The following is a 19,450-nucleotide window of genomic DNA, read 5'->3' on the forward strand; positions in this document are numbered from 1 at the left end:
GAGCGTCTCAAGTGGTTTATTGTCAGCTGGGAACTACCAGTTGGCCATCCCGTGGTGGGGCAGAAGACAAGATTTAGGGCTTTGCAGGTGGCTAAGAACAAGCAGGGATTAAAGAGGAATTCATCAGGAGATGTCGTGAAAGGTGAAGATCGTGGTGTCCACCCCCTCTAGCAGCTTCAGCGATGTCCCTAAATCTCAAGCGCTGGCTTAACCCCCTCCATGAATCCAGTTTTAGAGCTCCCAGTACCTCATCGGAAGCTTTAGGGTGACCCGATGCAGAGCTCCGCGCTGGTGTGAGCCCCTTCGAACCTTTAATCCCTGTGGTGTGGGTGTTTGCACCCCGATTTTCACCTGAGGGCATCGTGGCAGCTTGGTCTTGAATCCAGGCTTATCTCTTCTCCCAAAGGCTGAGCTAAACTCATGGACTCTGCCTAACCCAGCTGGAATAAGATCATCTGCCCAGGCCAGACTTGAGTCAAATTTAGTCCTGCCAGAGGACCTGGCTGTGTCCAGCTCTGGTATAAAGGATTATGGGAGCGATGCCTTGTTGGCTGGAGCATCTTCACCTGTGGAGACGGTGCGTTGACCTGGGAGCTCTGGGAGCTCTGTGGAGTCACAGAGGGTTTGTCACATCCTTTCTGTGGCCAAGGGCCTGAATTTGTGTGCAGGTTGGGCAGAGGAGAATTGTTGAATCTCTTCTAAGTGTAGACTCCTCCGAAAGTCAACGGAGAGTCCTTCAACAGTCAACAAAAAGTCCTTCAACAGTCGATGAAGAGTCCTTCAACAGTTGACAAAGACTCCTTCGACAGTCAACGAAGACTCCTTCCACAGTCAACTAAGAGTCTTCCTTCCACAGTCAACCAAGACTCCTTCAACAGTTGACGAAGAGGGACAGGGGCACACGGAAAGCACGACTTGCCCGTCCTATTTTGCCGCCTACGCCTGGATGAGACGAGCTGCCCACCAGAAATGCTCATTTCCCTCCACCTGCTACAAAAGTGGCTCAAATGGTTGAAATCTACACGTCAGCCACCAACTGGTGAGGAGAAAACGCTGGTGGGAGCCTGGCCTCCCACCCGGGTGCCACAGGCAGCGTGAACGGTGGTGACTCACCCCGGCGCCCACCTCTTTCTGTCGACCGAAGGAGGAGTCTACGTCTCTCTCTGACGTCCCTGTACGCTGGAGCTGAAGCTACGAGGTGTCGCTGAGGCTGGGCAGAACTTCTGCCACCTCAGGGTGAGGCCACGGAGGGTGGGCTGCTCTTCCTCTGCACGATGATGGTCGGAGCACTCGATTGGGAACGGGGGAGAATGAGGTTTGGCGTAGCTCTTCCCGAAAGCCTCTATCCTGGTCTCTGTCCTGCTGCTCTTCACCACCCAGCTGTGGGGGTTTGGATGGAGCGAGGTGGTTCCACCACTCCTCCTGCCCCTCCAACCCACCCGAGCTCTGAGCTCTCGGCGCAAGGAGGAAGGCCAAGGTCATCGGACCAGAGCGAGCGAGCCCAGCTCCACCCAGAACCACGGCCGGATCCGCTCCCCGGCGAAGGAAACCGGCGGAAACGTGAAGATGGGTGTTTTGTTCTCCACGTCAAAAAACGCCACCTCACCCCACTCGTAGTCTAGAGAGATCCGGATCTTCCTGGGGACCCGCGGCAGGTTAAGGAGGGTCGGAGGGTCGGTGAGGGCGCGGTTCTTAAACCCCCACTGCTGCACCGCCCAGATCCCTTCCTCGGGATTGAAGCTGATGGGTCCCTTCCTCTGCAGAGACTCTTTGCTGACCCCCACGGCGCAGTATTGTCCCTCGGTCACGTCCACCACCCAGGAGTGTCTCCCGGAGGTGAAGCCCTCGTGACCCAACACGCAAGGATCGGCGTCGAAGCGCTCGGGGTTGTCGGGAGTCTCCCGCAAGACGTATTCCCACCTCACGCTCTTCCGGTCCTTGGAGAGGATGAGGCGGGGGTGGGCTGTCTCCGGGTCCAGCATCACGTTGGCTGGGGAAGAGGGGAAAAAAAAAAAAAAAAAAAGAGAATTAAACTTATTGAACATGTCCCTTTGCCCCGGGGAATGGGGTCTTCTTGGAAATCTAGTTGGGTGTTTGGTCTTCCCGTAGTTCAAGGTTCAATAACTCGACGTGCAACCAGCCCTACACGTCTACGCGAAACCAAGTACCAAATTACCGACCCTTTTTTTTTTCTTAATCTTTCTCTAAATTACTTACCCATTTTTTCTTCCTCTCTCCCTAAAAATGCACAATAAAATAAAAAAAAAAAATCATTAACGACGATGTAAACTGAAATCCCAGCGCCGAAGGGGTATTTGTAGAAGGGAGAAAAATGCACTTACTGTGCTCTTTGATGCATTTTCCTTAAAGGAAAAGAAATTAAAAAGCCGTTTTAATGAGGGTTTTTTTTATTCTGAAGATGCCTCCAGTTCACGACAATTTTTTATTTCCTTCCTTCCCCCTAAAAAGTGTTTTGTTTTGTTTTTTTTTTTGCCTTGCACGAGGTTAAATTGTGGTGAAATAAGTCCTCACTGAGACTTGTGTCTGTAACATGAATTGTCAGTTAGACTAAACCTCAGGAAAAAAACCCAAACAGACGTTTTAAACTAAACCCCAGAAGTCCGAAAAAAAAAAAAAGGTCTAATCCCAGGAATTGCCGCGGCATCACTGTTAGAGTTTGGCAAAGTCACGGCCAATATTTTCACTTTTTATGGCCGCACTGACGTCCACGGAAGGTTAAAAAGTCTAAAATCTCACAGCCCACCTTTCCCAAAACATCCCCAAAACCTCCCACGTCTTTTACCGCTCCGGAAGGTGAGAAAAAGGGACGCTCACGCATTTTTGCTTTGTATTCCTCTGCAAAGAGAAACGATAGAATTGATTATTGTGCGTTTCTCCTCATTTTTCCGTTACGACTTTCTGAGAGTTTCTTGGCTCTCGAGGCAAAAATATTGTTCTGTGCTTAGTGGTTGTGATTGTTTGCATTGATTATTCTGATTATATTAATAATATGTATTATTATATTAATAATATGTATTAATATCTAATTACATACTAGAATTAGTATCTATAATGTACAATTACGTTATTTTTATCTAGAACGCACAATATATATATTTATAAACGCACGCGTCTTTCTACTTTACCCTCGCTAGCCCAGGTTTCCATAAAACTCCCCAAATTAGCCCAGAAAAAGGCGCGAGAAACAAAAAATAAAAATATAAGAGACAAACACAAGCCTTACAAATCTTTCTTGCCACCCCAGGGACTTACCAAGCTCCGCAGCGAGTTCATCTGCCAAGACAGAAAAAAGAAAAGATTTCCGCCCCAATTCACACCGAGGCGCTCACGCGGGTCTTACAAGGGTCACGTCTCGGGGAAGAAGTCGGATACTCACCGATTTTTCTATCGCGTTTTTCTAAATAAAGGAAAAGTTGTTATAATCTGTTTTTTTTTTCCCTTCGGATTAAAAAAAAATACCCCCAAAATCGAGGCCGTAAACGTGGATTTGGAAGGCGGAGAAGAACACTCACCGATTTCTGCACGCAGTTCATCTTCAGGGAGAAGAAAAAAAAAAAATAGCGATTTTCATTATTATCAGCGTTAAAATAAAAGTCACGATTCCACGCGCCAAGTTCCGCGGGAGCCGGGGAGCGGGCGGACACGTACCAATTTTGGTATCGCGCTCTCCTAAATAAGGAAAAAAAGAACGGAAAGGGGAAAAAAAAAAAAAGACAAGTTATTCCTAAACGCTCCCCCTGTCGCTGCGCGTGTTCATCGTTCTGGCGAGAAATCGGGTGTTTTGCTTTTCCCTTCCGAGAATTACAATTGTAATTTGCGTTTTGCCTCTAATTCTATAGAAATTAACCCATTCCCTTAATTGACTTTCCTAATCTTAAAGCCAATCGTGGCTCGCTCCTACCAAAGCCCAAACTAAACAGAAACAAGATATTTGCACAAATTTTGGTGGTTTTTTTGTGTTTTTTTTTTTTTTTTAAAGGACTTACCCAGCTCTGTAGTGAGTTCACCTAGAAAGAGCGAAAGGAAAACTGGTTTTAATTATAAATATTTTTTTCCCCATGGCCACACACTAAACGGTTCACTGGGGGATTCCACGTTTCCCTCCCAGAACACGTTTACGGATTTTGAATTTTAATTCCTCTCAGCAGAGTTAAACATCAGCGAACTGAAGGGAGCCCTCAGCAACACAAAACCAACCCAAAATAACTCTTTATTACCCAAAACGTCACACAAAAGGGCATCTGGGCTGCCCGGGGAGAAGCAGCCAAGCAGCATCCAAGGATGTGAAGTTTTTGAACGGTTCTTTTCTCTCATATTAAAGGAAAAAAAAACCCTATTTTTGAGCGATATTCACACGCCCACGTCCGTTCCCAGCCCGTTAAAGGCAGAAGGTTCGCGGAGAGAACAACTCACCGAGTCGCGCCGTCTGTTTCGCTGAAAAACCAAAAAAAAAAGAAAAAAAAAATCTTAAAAGTGTCCCCCACAATTATTTTTTTGCATCACCTACAAATTGCATCTTGACAATTTCCCTGCGTCGCTGCACCCTTGGTTATTATTGTTGGTTAAAAAGTTTTTAATTTGCGCCTGAGGGTTTTTTTTAAACTGAGATAAAAAAGAAAACACAAAACTCAAAATAAGGGAAAAGAGCAACAGGGAGGAAAAAATAAAATAAGGGGGGAAAAATAAAATAAGGGGGAAAAAATAAAATAAGGGGGGAAAAAATAAAATAAGGGGGGAAAAATAAAATAAGGGGGAAAAAATAAAATAGGGGGAAAAAATAAAATAAGGGGGGAAAATAAAATAAGGGGGGGGAAATTAAAATAAGGGGGGGGAAATAAAATACGGGGGGAAAAAATTAAAATAAGGGGGGAAAAAATAAGGGGGGAAAATAAAATAAGGGGGGAAAATTAAAATAAGGGGGGAAAAAATAAAATAAGGGGGGAAAATAAAATAAAGGGGGAAAATAAAATAAGGGGGGAAAATAAAATAAGGGGGGAAAATAAAATAAGGGGGGAAAATAAAATAAGGGGGGGAAAATAAAATAAGGGGGGAAAAATAAAATAAGGGGGGAAAAATAAAATAAGGGGGAAAAAATAAAATAAGGGGGAAAAAATAAAATAAGGGGGGAAAATAAAATAAGGGGGAAAAAATAAAATAAGGGGGGAAAATAAAATAAAGGGGGAAAATAAAATAAAGGGGGAAAATAAAATAAGGGGGGAAAAATAAAATAAGGGGGGAAAAATAAAATAAGGGGGAAAAAATAAAATAAGGGGGGAAATAAAATAAGGGGGGAAAATAAAATAAAGGGGGAAAATAAGGGGGGAAAATTAAAATAAGGGGGAAAAATAAAATAAGGGGGGAAAAATAAAATAAGGGGGAAAAAATAAGGGGGAAAAATAAAATAAGGGGGGAAAAATAAAATAAGGGGGAAAAAATAAAATAAGGGGGAAAAAATAAAATAAAGGGGGAAAAAATAAAATAAGGGGGGAAAATAAAATAAAGGGGGAAAAATTAAAATAAGGGGGGGAAAAATTAAAATAAGGGGGGAAAAAATAAAATAGGGGGGAAAAAATTAAATGGGGGGAAAAAATTAAATAGGGGGGAAAAAATTAAATAAGGGGGGAAAAATTAACGAAGGGGGGAAAGGAAAGAGAAATGACTTACCAAGCTCTTCAGTGATTTCCTCTTTAAGGAAAGAAATCAATGACATAATTAAGATTTCCTTGCTCAGCTGGTACCGCGGGAGGCTGCAAGACGACGCGATTTCCCCAGAAACCTCCCGAACTGCCCCAATATTCAAACACCCGCGCGGGAATTTGGTCTTTCGGGGTGGAAAAGCCGCTCCCTCGGCTGTTGCGGGGGTGGGACAAGAGAGGAGCGTCCGACCCCATCAGAGCACCCGAACACGCCCCGAAGGACCCGGGAAATGACAAAACCCACCTAATTTTTGATCACGTTCCCCTAAAAAAAACCAAGGAAAAGATTAAAAGAAGAAAAAGAAGATTAAAATAATTTGGAAGTATCTGTGGATGGGAGGTCAGAGCCTGGACTTCTCCCCCCGCACTGTCGTCTAATTCATAATTTATTCACGGAAATTCCATTTTCTGTTGGCTCTCGTTTCCCTCCAACCCTCCATTTCTTGTTACGTTCAAGTTAATATCCGGGCAACAAAAAAAAAAAGAGTCAGAAATCTTCAGAAAAGCTTCAAAAGGTTAAAAATTCAAAAGGTTAACTTCAAAAAGGTTAAAAATTAAAAAAAAATAATAAAAAATCACCTACCGCGTTCTTCAGTGACGTCATCTTAAGGGAGGAGAAAAACATGAATTTCCGTTAGGATCAGTTTAGTCGCTGGATATTTCCTTCTCCTCTACTATTCTCTCTCTTCTTCACTATCAGAAAACCCAAATTTCCTCCAATTTTTCAGTTAAATTGTGGAGAAATGTAAAAAGCTGCTTCCGATGACGACGTAAAATTGATTTTCCGTTTAAATTTTAATTTTCCTTGTAAATTGTTCAGTATTAAGCTTTGCCGACGTCATCTCTTGGACAGAGCACGAAGCTGCTGATCAAACTCAACGGAAAAGGTGAAAATAAATGTTGGGTGTTTGGGCAAAGGAAGGGAAGGACTTACCGGGTCCTTCGGTGAGTTGGGCTTGAGGGAGGGAAAAATAGAAAATTGTTATCACGTGCTTGAGGGGGATTCCTTCAAATCAAAGGGGTTTTCTGCCTTGGCGGGAAGGAAAATGGTGCTTACCCTTTTCTAGATCAGTCTCCTCTGGGAACGAAAAAAGAAAAACAAAAAATGAAAAAAAATTTAAAAAATTAAAAAATAAAAAAGGGGGAAAAGGGGGGGAAAGGGGGGGAAAGGAAAAAAGGAAAAAAAAGGAAAAAAAAGGAAAAAAAAGGAAAAAAAAGGAAAAAAAGGAAAAAAAGGAAAAAAAGGAAAAAAAAGGAAAAAAAGGGAAAAAAAGGGAAAAAAAGGGAAAAAAGGGAAAAAAGGGAAAAAAAGGGAAAAAAAGGGAAAAAAGGGAAAAAAGGGAAAAAAGGGAAAAAAAGAAAAAAAAGGGAAAAAAGAAAAAAAGGAAAAAAAAGGAAAAAAAAGGAAAAAAAAAGGAAAAAAAAAGGAAAAAAAAAGGAAAAAAAAGGAAAAAAAAGGAAAAAAGGAAAAAAGGAAAAAAAGGAAAAAAAGGAAAAAAAGGAAAAAAAGGAAAAAAAAGGAAAAAAAAAGGAAAAAAAGGGAAAAAAGGGGGAAAAGGGGAAAAGGGGAAAAGGGGAAAAGGGGAAAAGGGGAAAAGGGGAAAAAGGGGAAAAAGGGGAAGGGGAAAAAGGGGAAAAAGGGGAAAAAGGGGAAAAAGGGGAAAAAGGGGGGAAAAAGGGGAAAAAGGGGAAAAAGGGGAAAAAGGGGAAAAAGGGAAAAAGGGAAAAAGGGAAAAAAGGGGAAAAGAAAAGGGAAAAAGGGAAAAAGGGAAAAAAGGAAAAAGGGAAAGGGAAAAAGGGAAAAGGAAAAAGGGAAAAAGAAAATAAAAAATAAAAAAATAAAAAATAAACCGGAAAGAACAAAGAACAAAGAACAGAGTCAGCATTGTTTTTAGCCTCTCTCGTGTCGGCAGCGTCCCTTTCCCAGATATTCTGGGCATTTGTAACCGTGATTTGAAATAAGTCTGCGACTTGCATTAAACACACACCATTTCTTTTTTTTTTTGAAAAAAAAAATAATAATCCCGCCACATGGTGCCCGTTACAAGATTCCTCCCCCAAAACTTGCCCCACCCCTTTTTTTTTGTCCAATTAAAAAGAAAACAAAAGATTTACCAGACTCCTCAGGAGATTCAGCTGCAAAGGGAACGAGAATTAATTCGCGCCGCCCGTCCCGGGTTCGCGCCTCCGGCCGCCGCTCAAATTTTTAAAAAAATCGTAATTCTACACTTTTTGTTTCCATCCCCAAATTAAATTCGATTTTAGTCTGGAAATAACGCCCGCAGCTGCGTGTGTCTCCGCACGCGCTTTTGTAACATTCGCACCCGAATAATAAAATAAACAGCGCACGAGAAATATTAATACGTTATAAAATAGGGAATTCCAAATTTGAAATTTCCAAATTTTTTAGGTGGGAAGGAAAATGTCACTCACCGGCTTCCTGATCCTTTAGTTCCTCTAACAAACAGAAAAGAGAAAAAAAGGTGAAACGCAGATTTTTGTATCAGCGGACGAGCCCGTTTCTATTCCGTTGCTGGTTTTTCTCCGCGTTACCATTTTCTGTTATTTTTATTTTTAATTCATTTCCATCGGCCTCGGGAAAATTTATCCCCAAATTTATACGCAACCAGCCAACCCAAATTGTGAGAAAAACCCCCAAAATCCCAAAGGTGAGAGGAATAAAAGCGACTTACCAAGCTCTTCTGTCAGTTTTCCTTAAAAAGGAGAAAATAAAATTTGTTCGAATCGGGGCTTTTCCCCCCAAGGACGCGAGAAGGTCTCGGCGGGGGAGGGGGAACTCGAGGCACCCAGAGCCTCAGACACGGGCACGTACCCCCACGCTCTCGACTCCGTTTTTGGTTTTACACTCAATTCCGTTATTTTTTTTTTTTTACACTCAATTCCATTTTTTTTTTTTTTTTACACTTAACTCCGTTTTTTTTACACTTAATTCCGTTATTTTTTTTTACACTTAACTCCATTATTTTTTTTTACACTTAATTCCAGTTTTATTTTTTACACTAAATTCAATTTTTTTTTTTTTACACTTAATTCCGGTTTTTTTACACTAAATTCCATTTTTTTTACTTCGTTCCATTTTTTTTACTTCGTTCCATTTTTTTACTTCGTTCCATTTTTTCACTTCGTTCCATTTTTTTCACTTCGTTCCATTTTTTTCACTTCGTTCCATTTTTTTAATTAATTCCATTTTTTTTACTTAATTCCATTTTTTACTTCGTTCCATTTTTTTACTTCGTTCCATTTTTTTAATTAATTCCATTTTTTTTACTTAATTCCATTTTTTTACGTCGTTCCATTTTTTTACTTCGTTCCATTTTTTTACTTCGTTCCATTTTTTTAATTAATTCCATTTTTTTTACTTAATTCCATTTTTTTACTTCGTTCCATTTTTTTACTTCGTTCCATTTTTTTACTTCATTCCATTTTTTTACTTCATTCCATTTTTTTTACCTCGTTCCATTTTTTTTACTTAATTCCATTTTTTTACTTCGTTCCATTTTTTTACTTCGTTCCATTTTTTTACTTCATTCCATTTTTTTACTTCATTCCATTTTTTTTACCTCGTTCCATTTTTTTTACTTAATTCCATTTTTTTACTTCGTTCCATTTTTTTACTTCATTCCATTTTTTTACTTCATTCCATTTTTTTTACCTCGTTCCATTTTTTTTACTTAATTCCATTTTTTTACTTCATTCCATTTTTTTACTTCATTCCATTTTTTTTACCTCGTTCCATTTTTTTTACCTCGTTCCATTTTTTTTACTTAATTCCATTTTTTTACTTAATTCCACTTTTAAAAATTCTTTTTTACTTTTTTTACTTTTTACTTTTTTTAAAAACCCCTTATTTCAATTAATTAACCGCATTTGGATGAAAATCCTAAGCCAAAACATCAGCACCAACACCACCCCGCTCGTGACCCCCAGCGCGGGCGTTTCTCAGCAAACACAAATGCCACTTACTGATGACAGCGCCCTGTTCTCCTAGAAATTAAACCAAAAAAGGAACAGGAATGAATAAAACGCCGTTTTCTCCGATTTCCGCCTTTCCCTACGCAGGAGCTCTGCAGAAAGCCCCGGCCACGCACACGCGCTGCGGAGATTTTCCGCCTCGAGGACGCTCGTGGAGGGGGGAAAACGCCAAAATTTTGTGCTTATGGCTCCGCGGGAGGGCGAGAAAAAAAATGACCGAGATAAAAATCTTGCAAATAAAATATGAGCAGAAACTCTCACAGGAATTTAGGACGGAGAATCAGCTCTCCAGGACGCTGCCCTCGAACACCGACATATTTAATGGAGAATTTTCCCCAAATAGGTCTATTTTTGAACGAATAATTTAACCAAACACACTTTTTTGGCGAACAGGGGCGCCCGCACCACCCGTTGTCGGGGATCCCGCTTCTCCGAGACGCCAATCGACTTACGGACGTCCGCGTCCCGCTGCTCTGCAAACAGAAAGAAATCGACATTTTTACCTATTACACCCGTTTTTTTCCGCGGGATTTTGCTGATGCAAGCAATCTTTGGTTTCCTGTTATTTTTTTTTTCCAAATTATGTGGAGATGAAAAGAACAAGAAGCCCCCGGGGAGGGGAAGGAAACGAACTTACCGAGCCGCGCGGTGAGGCGCCCTGGGGGCGGAGAGACACTGTTAGTGCCAAGGTCGACTTTTTAATGCCAGAATTATATATGTTATAGAATTTAACATTTTCGTATATTTTCGAATTTAACATTTTCGTATATTTTCGAATTTAACATTTTCGTATATTTTCGAATTTAACATTTTCGTATATTTTCGAATTTAACATTTTCGTATATTTTCGAATTTAACATTTTCGTATATTTTCGAATTTAACATTTTCGTATATTTTCGAATTTAACATTTTCGTATATTTTCGAATTTAACATTTTCGTATATTATAGAATTTAACATTTTCGTATATTATAGAATTTAACTTTTCGTATATTTTAGAATTTAACTTTTCGTATATTATAGAATTTAACTTTTCATATATTTTAGAATTTAACATTTTATATATTATAGAATTTAACATTTTCATATATTTTAGAATTTAACATTTTCATATATTTTAGAATTTAACTTTTTATATATTATAGAATTTAACATTTTCATATATTTTAGAATTTAACTTTTTATATATTATAGAATTTAACATTTTCATATATTTTAGAATTTAACATTTTCATATATTTTAGAATTTAACTTTTTATATATTATAGAATTTAACATTTTCATATATTTTAGAATTTAACTTTTTATATATTATAGAATTTAACATTTTCATATATTTTAGAATTTAACTTTTTATGTCTATAATACGAAATTATTGTCACAATCACGTTCAACACGTAAATTCCATAATATATAATAAAATACAATTATTTCATGATACAGTCACATTTTTATTTATTAATTACAGTTTATATTTATCACAAACACAATTTTTCCACACAATACAGCTCAAGAGGGTCTGGAACACGCTGGGGCTGTTCCCCGGCCGACCCCGAAGCCAACGGCAGAACTTGGGCTCCCACGTGGAGCCCCAACCCCGTCCCCCGACAGCGCGAGGGGAAACCCACCATTTTCATTTTTTCCCCCCACTTTTACTCTTCACAAGGAACTCCAAGAGCGTGGCCTTTCCAAGCCCCAGATCCCTGTTTCCCTCCCTTCTATAAACGGCTTTTTAGGGAAATTTCTGCACAGAAAACCCTTTTTTCTGCCGTATATTGGATTTCAGGTGATTATTCAAGATTTGGGTCAAGCAAGAGACCCCCCCTCAAACCACGGAGCGTGGAAAACGCCACTTACTTATCTCCGCTTCATTTTCCCCTAAAAGAAAAGAAAAAAGGGCATAAACAACCCGAAATCGCTGCTTTTGTCCTCACGCCACCAGGGCAGGTTTTTTATTCTTTTCACTCCCATCTGCTTTAAAAAAAAAAAAAAAAAATCAAACCTCAGCTAAATTAATATTTGCAGCGGAAAACCAGGCTCAAGCCCCGCCCCCCAAATCGAAATACGACGCAATAAGTGTCCCAAAGCGGGTTTACGGGAGGAAAAAAATGCCATATCCGGCCCAAAAAAAAAAAAAAGCCAATATTGCTCGTCACGACAGATCCGGTCGTTGCTTTCTGCGGCCGATATTTAATATTTATTCCCTCCCTCCGGGGCAGCCACGAGCTCGTGTTGCCGCTGAGCTCACCCGTAAAAATAGAAAATGTGCTGCCGGGGCACCGCGGGGCGGGGGAAGGGGACACTTACGGATTTTCACGTCCCGTTCCTCTAGAAGTGGTAAAGAAATAAAAATAAATTAGCGCGGAGTCGCGTCCCGCAAGCGCTGAAGTCAAGCGCTGCCGAGGGTTTGTTCTGGAGCTGGTTTTGTGTCTGTGATGACGCTGGGAAATGGGTATTTTGTGGAAGATTTGTTATATGGTCTGTAGGGCCTGTCATAAAAATCGGTCGTAAATCTGCCACGAAATCGGTCGTAAAATCTGCCACGAAATCGGTCGTAAATCTGCCACGAAATCGGTCGTAAAGTCTGCCACGAAATCGGTCGTAAAGTCTGCCACGAAATTGATCATAAAATCTACAAAATTGATCATAAAATCTACCACGAAATTGATCATAAAATCTACAAAATTGATCATAAAATCTACCACGAAATTGATCATAAAATCTACAAAATTGATCATAAAATCTACCACGAAATTGGTCATAAAATCTACAAAATTGATCATTAAATCTACCACAAAATTGATCATAAAATCTACCACGAAATTGGTCATAAAATCTACAAAATTGATCATAAAATCTACCACGAAATTGGTCGTAAAATCTACCACGAAATTGATCATAAAATCTACCACAAAATCGATCGTAAAATCTACCACAAGATTTACCATAAAGTCTACAAAATTGGTCATAAAATCTACCACAAAATTGATCATAAAATCTACAAAATTGATCATTAAATCTACCATGAAATTGATCATAAAATCTTCCACAAAATTGATCATTAAATCTACCACAAAATTGGTCATAAAATCTACCATGAAATTGATCGTAAAATCTACAAAATTGATCATAAAAATCTACCATGAAATTGATCGTAAAATCTACAAAATTGATCATAAAATCTACCACGAAATTGATCATAAAATCTACAAAATTGATCATAAAATCTACCAAGAAATTGGTCATAAAATCTACAAAATTGATCATTAAGTCTACCACGAAATTGATCGTAAAATCTACAAAATTGATCATAAAATCTACCACGAAATTGATCGTAAAATCTACCACGAAATTGATCATAAAATCTACCACGAAATTGATCATAAAATCTACAAAATTGGTCATAAAATCTACCACGAAATTGATCGTAAAATCTACCACGAAATTGATCGTAAAATCTACAAAATTGATCACAAAATCTACCACGAAATTGATCATAAAATCTACCACAAAATTGGTCATAAAATCTACAAAATTGATCATAAAGTCTACCATGAAATTGATCATAAAATCTTCCACAAAATTGATCATAAAATCTACAAAATTGATCATAAAATCTACCACAAGATTTATCATTAAATCTACCACGAAATTGATCATAAATCTTCCCCAAAATTGATCATAAAATCTACCACGAAATTGATCATAAATCTTCCCCAAAATTGATCATAAAATCTACCACGAAATTGATCATAAATCTTCCCCAAAATTGATCATAAAATCTACCACGAAATTGATCATAAAATCTACCACGAAATTGGTCATAAAATCTACAAAATTGATCATTAAATCTACCACAAAATTGGTCATAAAATCTACCACGAAATTGGTCATAAAATCTACAAAATTGATCATAAAATCTACCACGAAATTGGTCGTAAAATCTACCACGAAATTGATCATAAAATCTACCACAAAATCGATCGTAAAATCTACCACAAGGTTTACCATAAAGTCTACAAAATTGGTCGTAAAATCTACCACAAAATTGATCATAAAATCTACAAAATTGATCATAAAATCTACCACAAAATTGATCATAAAATCTACAAAATTGATCATTAAATCTACCACGAAATTGATCATAAAATCTACCACGAAATTGATCATAAAATCTACAAAATTGGTCATAAAATCTACCACGAAATTGATCATAAAATCTACAAAATTGATCATAAAATCTACCACAAGCCCCATATTTCATATCTCCATACTCATCTTCACTTTTGCGTACGTACCGCTAAACTTGACTAAAATAGAAATTTTCCCACTTAAAAACCTTCAGATACGCAGAAATAACTGCAAAAAACCCCAAAACCCTCCAAACAACCCTTTTGAGCAACGTCGGGACGTTCCTTACCGAGTTCTGCCGCGTGTTGCCCTTTAAAATAGAGAAAAACAAAACAAAACAGGAATTTCGCGATGTTCCTTCTCTTCCCGATGACGTAACAGGTGACGAAATCCTCAGGGTGAATTTTCACGATTAAAAAAAGGCACTTACGGAGTTTCCTGTTGCAGTCCCCTAAAAATAAACAAATAAACGATTATTACGCCGCTCGGCGCCTCTCGCCGTTTCGACCCGAATCAGGATTAACGGGAAAACGACTCACCGACGTCCGCGGTAAGTTCACCTGAAAAAAAGCGGGAAAAAAAAAAAAAATTTAGATTTAAGGCAATTTTTAAAAATTTTCCTAAATACGCAGGAAACGGACGGCGATGGCCGAGTGGGATCTTCCTCCTGAGAAATTCACCCCGAGATCCGCCGGGCAGGGGAACGTCAGACTCACCGATTTTTGTGTGTCGCTCTCCTAAAAATAAGTGAAAAAAAGCAAAACGTGCGTCAGTTCTCCCCGTTCCTGCCTCTCACACGCCCCGTCCGCTCGCGCAACCCGGCGCGCGGGAGCTTCCTGCTCGAGCTCACGTCACGCCCTTGGGCTCAAACGTCTCGATTTCTGCTTTTCCGCCGGGAGGTGGGACACGGGCAGAAGGGAGGAGTTTGGGGGTTGGTGTGAGAACGGCGGCTTTAACACGGAATTTAGGGGTTTGCTTGTAGCGTGACACTTAGGTCAGATCTAATAATTGATTTAGAACGTAACGATCTGTTATCGATTTAATAATGTCTTTAAAATTTAATAATGTCTTTAAAATGTAATAATTTATTTAAAATTTAATAATTTATTTAAAGTGTAATGTCTTTAAAATTTAATTATTTAAAAAATAATTTATTTAAAGTGTAATGTCTTTAAAATTTAATAATTTATTTAAAAAATAATTTATTTAAAATGTAATGTCTTTAAAAATTAATAATTTATTTTAAAAATAATTTATTTAAAATGTAATGTCTTTAAAAATTAATAATTTATTTTAAAAATAATTTATTTAAAATGTAATGTCTTTAAAATTTAATAATTTATTTTAAAAATAATTTATTTAAAATGTAATGTCTTTAAAAATTAATAATTTATTTTAAAAATAATTTATTTAAAATGTAATGTCTTTAAAATTTAATGTCTTTAAAATTTAATAATTTATTTAAAACGTAATAACATATTATAAATTTAATAATGTATCAACATTATTAATTTCTTTAAAGTTTAATAATTTATTTAAAATTTAATAATTTATTAAAAAATAATTTCTTTAAAATTTAATAATTTATTTTAAAACAATAATTTCTTTAAAATTTAATAATTTATTTTAAAACAATAATTTCTTTAAAATTTAATAATTTATTTTAAATGTAATAATGTATTATAAATTTAATAATGTATCCAAATTATTAATTTCTTTAAAATTTAATAATTTATTTAAAACTTAATAATTTATTTAAAATAATTTCTTTAAAATTTAATATATTAAAAATAATTTCTTTAAAATTTAATAATTTCTTTAAAACGTAATAATGTATTATAAATTTAATAATGTATTAAAAGTGTTAATTTCCTTAAAATGTAGTAATTTCCTTAAAATGTAGTAATTTCCTTAAAAAATCATAAAAAAATTAATCAAAACCGCAAAAGGAAGGAAACGGACTTACCCAGCTCCACGGTAAAAATTCCTTAAAGCAGAAAAGAACATGAACCCCCGTTAGATTTCCCAGATGCCGAACACGGGTCCAACCTCCCCCCCAGCTCTTCCCACGGGAGTTTTCCTCCCCGCTATATTTCCCTTTTTCCCCCCAAACTTTGGCTCCAGACCCCCCCAGCCCTCGAAACCCAAGAGCTTATTTCTTCTCGCCACCCAAATTTAAGTTTAACGAAGAAATTCCAACATCCCTCCCACGCTGAGACCCCGCCCGAGGCGCGCCAGGAGGAGACGTCACTTACTGATCGTTGCATCGCATTTTGCTAAAAAAAAAAATAAAGAAAAAAAAGATATTGATCGGTTTTCAGTGCTTCTGGTTTCCCCCTTTTTCCCTGTAATACAGGGAAAAAAAACGACTTACCGAGTTCTGCGGTGAGTTTCCCTAAAAAGAGAGAAATCCAAGTTTATTTTAAATAGAAGTTGCTCTCTCCTCTCTGGACTCAGCCTAAAGAATTCTGTGGTTTGAGCTTATGGGGTGGTTTAGAAAATAATATAATATAGAGTGTGATAGTGCGGAATAGGTAATAAAAATGTGTAGTCTGGTGGTATAAAATGAAATTAAAAATGTAATACGTGAATATAATAATCAGAATATAATTATATCATAATTATAATATATAATTACATCATAATATATTATAATACAATCATAATATATTCTAATTATATCATAATACATTATTACAATGCAATTACAATGTAATAACAATGTAATAACAATGTAATACGTGAATATAATGACCAGAATATATTATAATTATATCATAATTATAACATGATATATAATTACATCATAATATATTATAATACAATCATAATATATTCTAATTATATCGTAATATATTATTACAATGTAATAACAATGTAATAACAATGTAATAACAATGTAATAACAATGTAATAACAATGTAATAACAATGTAATAACAATGTAATAACAATGTAATACGTGAATAATCAGAATATATTCTAATTATATCATAATTATAACAATATATAATTACATCATAATATATTATAATACAGTCATAATATATTCTAATTATATCATAATATATTATTACAATGTAATAACAATGTAATAACAATGTAATAAGTGAATATAATAATCAGAATATATTCTAATTATATCATAATTATAACATAATATATAATTACATCATAATATATTATAATACAATCATAATATATTCTAATTATATCATAATACATTATTACAATGCAATTACAATGTAATAACAATGTAATAACAATGTAATACGTGAATATAATGACCAGAATATATTCTAATTATATCATAATTATAACATAATATATAATTACATCATAATATATTATAATACAATCATAATATATTCTAATTATATCATAATACATTATTACAATGCAATTACAATGTAATAACAATGTAATAACAATGTAATACGTGAATATAATGACCAGAATATATTCTAATTATATCATAATTATAACATAATATATAATTACATCATAATATATTATAATACAATCATAATATATTCTAATTATATCATAATATATTATTACAATGTAATAACAATGTAATAACAATGTAATAACAATGTAATACGTGAATATAATAATCAGAATATATTCTAATTATATCATAATTATAACAATATATAATTACATCATAATATATTATAATACAGTCATAATATATTCTAATTATATCATAATATATTATTACAATGTAATAACAATGTAATAACAATGTAATAAGTGAATATAATAATCAGAATATATTCTAATTATATCATAATTATAACATAATATATAATTACATCATAATATATTATAATACAATCATAATATATTCTAATTATATCATAATATATTATTACAATGTAATAACAATGTAATAACAATGTAATAACAATGTAATAACAATGTAATTACGCAATTAGACCATAATTATAATAACATATTATAATATGATGGTTTAATATAATAGTGATATAATGTAATAATTAATATGTTAATATATTAATAATATGTGAGGAAAATTCCAGTAATCCGTCCGTTTAGGAGCACCGTAAGATGTTGAATTCAGAATGCAGGAAAAATAAGAAAAACCAGGCCCCAGGAGGAGAAACGCTTCTGGAAACCCCCCAGCCCACTGAGGAAAAGCCACTTTTAGACCAAAATTTTACGTGTCGGGAGGAAAAAATGTCACTTACGAAGCCTCGAGTCTCGGTCCCCTGAACGGAAAAGAAAGAAAAAAAGAGTAAAAAGCGGCATTTTTCCCTCTTCCCCAGGATAACAAGTTCTGGGGTCGCGGCGAGGTTGTCCCCGAGCAACGTGGTGTCACCTCGGCACGAGCCCCCGCGAGGAGCAGGAGGTTAATTACAGAAAATCGTGCAAAGGTTTAATTAAAACAATCCTCACGGGATGAGACTTACCGAGCAGCGCAGTGAGTCTTCCTTTGAAAGAAGAGGGGAAAAAAAATAGGTATTAGTAAATTTAAAAAAAAATTAGGTATTATAAAAGTAAAGTGACAAAAAATGACCCTAGAAAAGAGGTTTCGGAGCCCAAACCCATCGGTTTGGCTTTGAAAAGGAAGAAAAGGACTCACGTATTTCTGCTGCGAGCTTGGCTGCAGAGAGAAAAAAAAAATAATATTTGTGTTTATTTGGGTGGTTTTACTCTGCAGGAAATACAGAAAAATATTGAAACCTGGGGAGAAAATTTTCTTATTTGCTACTTTTCAAGGACAGGGCGTGCGAGAGGCTCCTCCTCCCTCAGAACAAGGGGGTTTTACCCCAAAACGAGGGGGGGTTTTACCCCAAAACGAGGGGGGGTTTTACCCCAAAACGAGGGGGGTTTTACCCCAAAACAAGGGTGGTTTTTAACCCAAAACAAGGGTTTGTTTACCCCAAAACAAGGGGTTTTTACCCCAAAACAAGGGGGTTTACCCCCAAACAAGTTTTTTTTTACCCCCAAACAAGGGTGGTTTTACCCCCAAACAAGGGTGGTTTTACCGCCCAAACAAGTGGTTTTTTACCCCAAAACAAGGGTGGTTTTTTACCCCAAACCAAGGTGGTTTTTTTACCCCAAAAGCACAGGGTTTTACCCCAAAACAAGGGTTTTTTACCCCCCAAAACAAGTGTTTTTTAACCCCCAAACAAGTGGTTTTTTACCCCAAATCAAGGGTGTTTTTTTACCCCAAAACAAGGGTGGTTTTACCCCAAAACAAGGCGGGGTTTTACCCCAAAACAAGGGGAGATTTACCCCAAAACAAGAGGAGATTTACCCCAAAACAAGGGGAGATTTACCCCAAAACAAGGGGGGTTTACACCCCAAAACAAGGGGGTTTTACCCCAAAACAAGGGGGTTTACCCCCAAACAGTTTTTTTTACCCCAAAACAAGGGTGGTTTTATCCCAAAACAAGGGTGGTTTTACCCCCAAACAAGGGTGGTTTTTTACCCCAAACCAAGGTGGTTTTTTTACCCAAAAGCACAGGGTTTTACCCCAAAACAAGGGTTTTTTTACCCCCCAAGTGTTTTTTTACCCCCAAACAAGTGGTTTTTTACCCCAAAACAAGGGTGTTTTTTTACCCCAAAACAAGGGTGGTT

At 36.5% G+C, this 19,450-nt stretch overlaps 1 protein-coding gene across 1 annotated transcript in view; it reads right to left on the reverse strand.

Moving 5' to 3' along the window:
* Positions 1-19,450, reverse strand: part of LOC141936911 (uncharacterized) — a gene marked incomplete in the record, with an annotated part of 23,860 nt that continues 4,410 nt past the window's right edge. The window contains 32 exon segments of the mRNA XM_074854272.1: positions 1-1,990; positions 2,218-2,238; positions 2,343-2,363; positions 2,836-2,856; positions 3,274-3,294; positions 3,398-3,418; positions 3,534-3,554; positions 3,670-3,690; positions 4,008-4,028; positions 4,435-4,455; positions 5,686-5,706; positions 5,962-5,982; positions 6,301-6,321; positions 6,652-6,672; positions 6,775-6,795; positions 7,833-7,853; positions 8,151-8,174; positions 8,411-8,431; positions 9,702-9,722; positions 10,163-10,183; positions 10,348-10,368; positions 11,568-11,588; positions 12,018-12,038; positions 14,131-14,151; positions 14,272-14,292; positions 14,381-14,401; positions 14,558-14,578; positions 15,808-15,828; positions 16,097-16,117; positions 16,216-16,236; positions 18,055-18,075; positions 18,277-18,297. Coding sequence (XP_074710373.1) covers positions 1,479-1,990; positions 2,218-2,238; positions 2,343-2,363; positions 2,836-2,856; positions 3,274-3,294; positions 3,398-3,418; positions 3,534-3,554; positions 3,670-3,690; positions 4,008-4,028; positions 4,435-4,455; positions 5,686-5,706; positions 5,962-5,982; positions 6,301-6,321; positions 6,652-6,672; positions 6,775-6,795; positions 7,833-7,853; positions 8,151-8,174; positions 8,411-8,431; positions 9,702-9,722; positions 10,163-10,183; positions 10,348-10,368; positions 11,568-11,588; positions 12,018-12,038; positions 14,131-14,151; positions 14,272-14,292; positions 14,381-14,401; positions 14,558-14,578; positions 15,808-15,828; positions 16,097-16,117; positions 16,216-16,236; positions 18,055-18,075; positions 18,277-18,297 — 1,166 coding nt within the window.

This window comes from Strix uralensis, chromosome 35 (assembly GCF_047716275.1).
Source record: "Strix uralensis isolate ZFMK-TIS-50842 chromosome 35, bStrUra1, whole genome shotgun sequence".
In the NCBI taxonomy this organism is placed as follows: Eukaryota; Metazoa; Chordata; class Aves; order Strigiformes; family Strigidae; genus Strix; species Strix uralensis.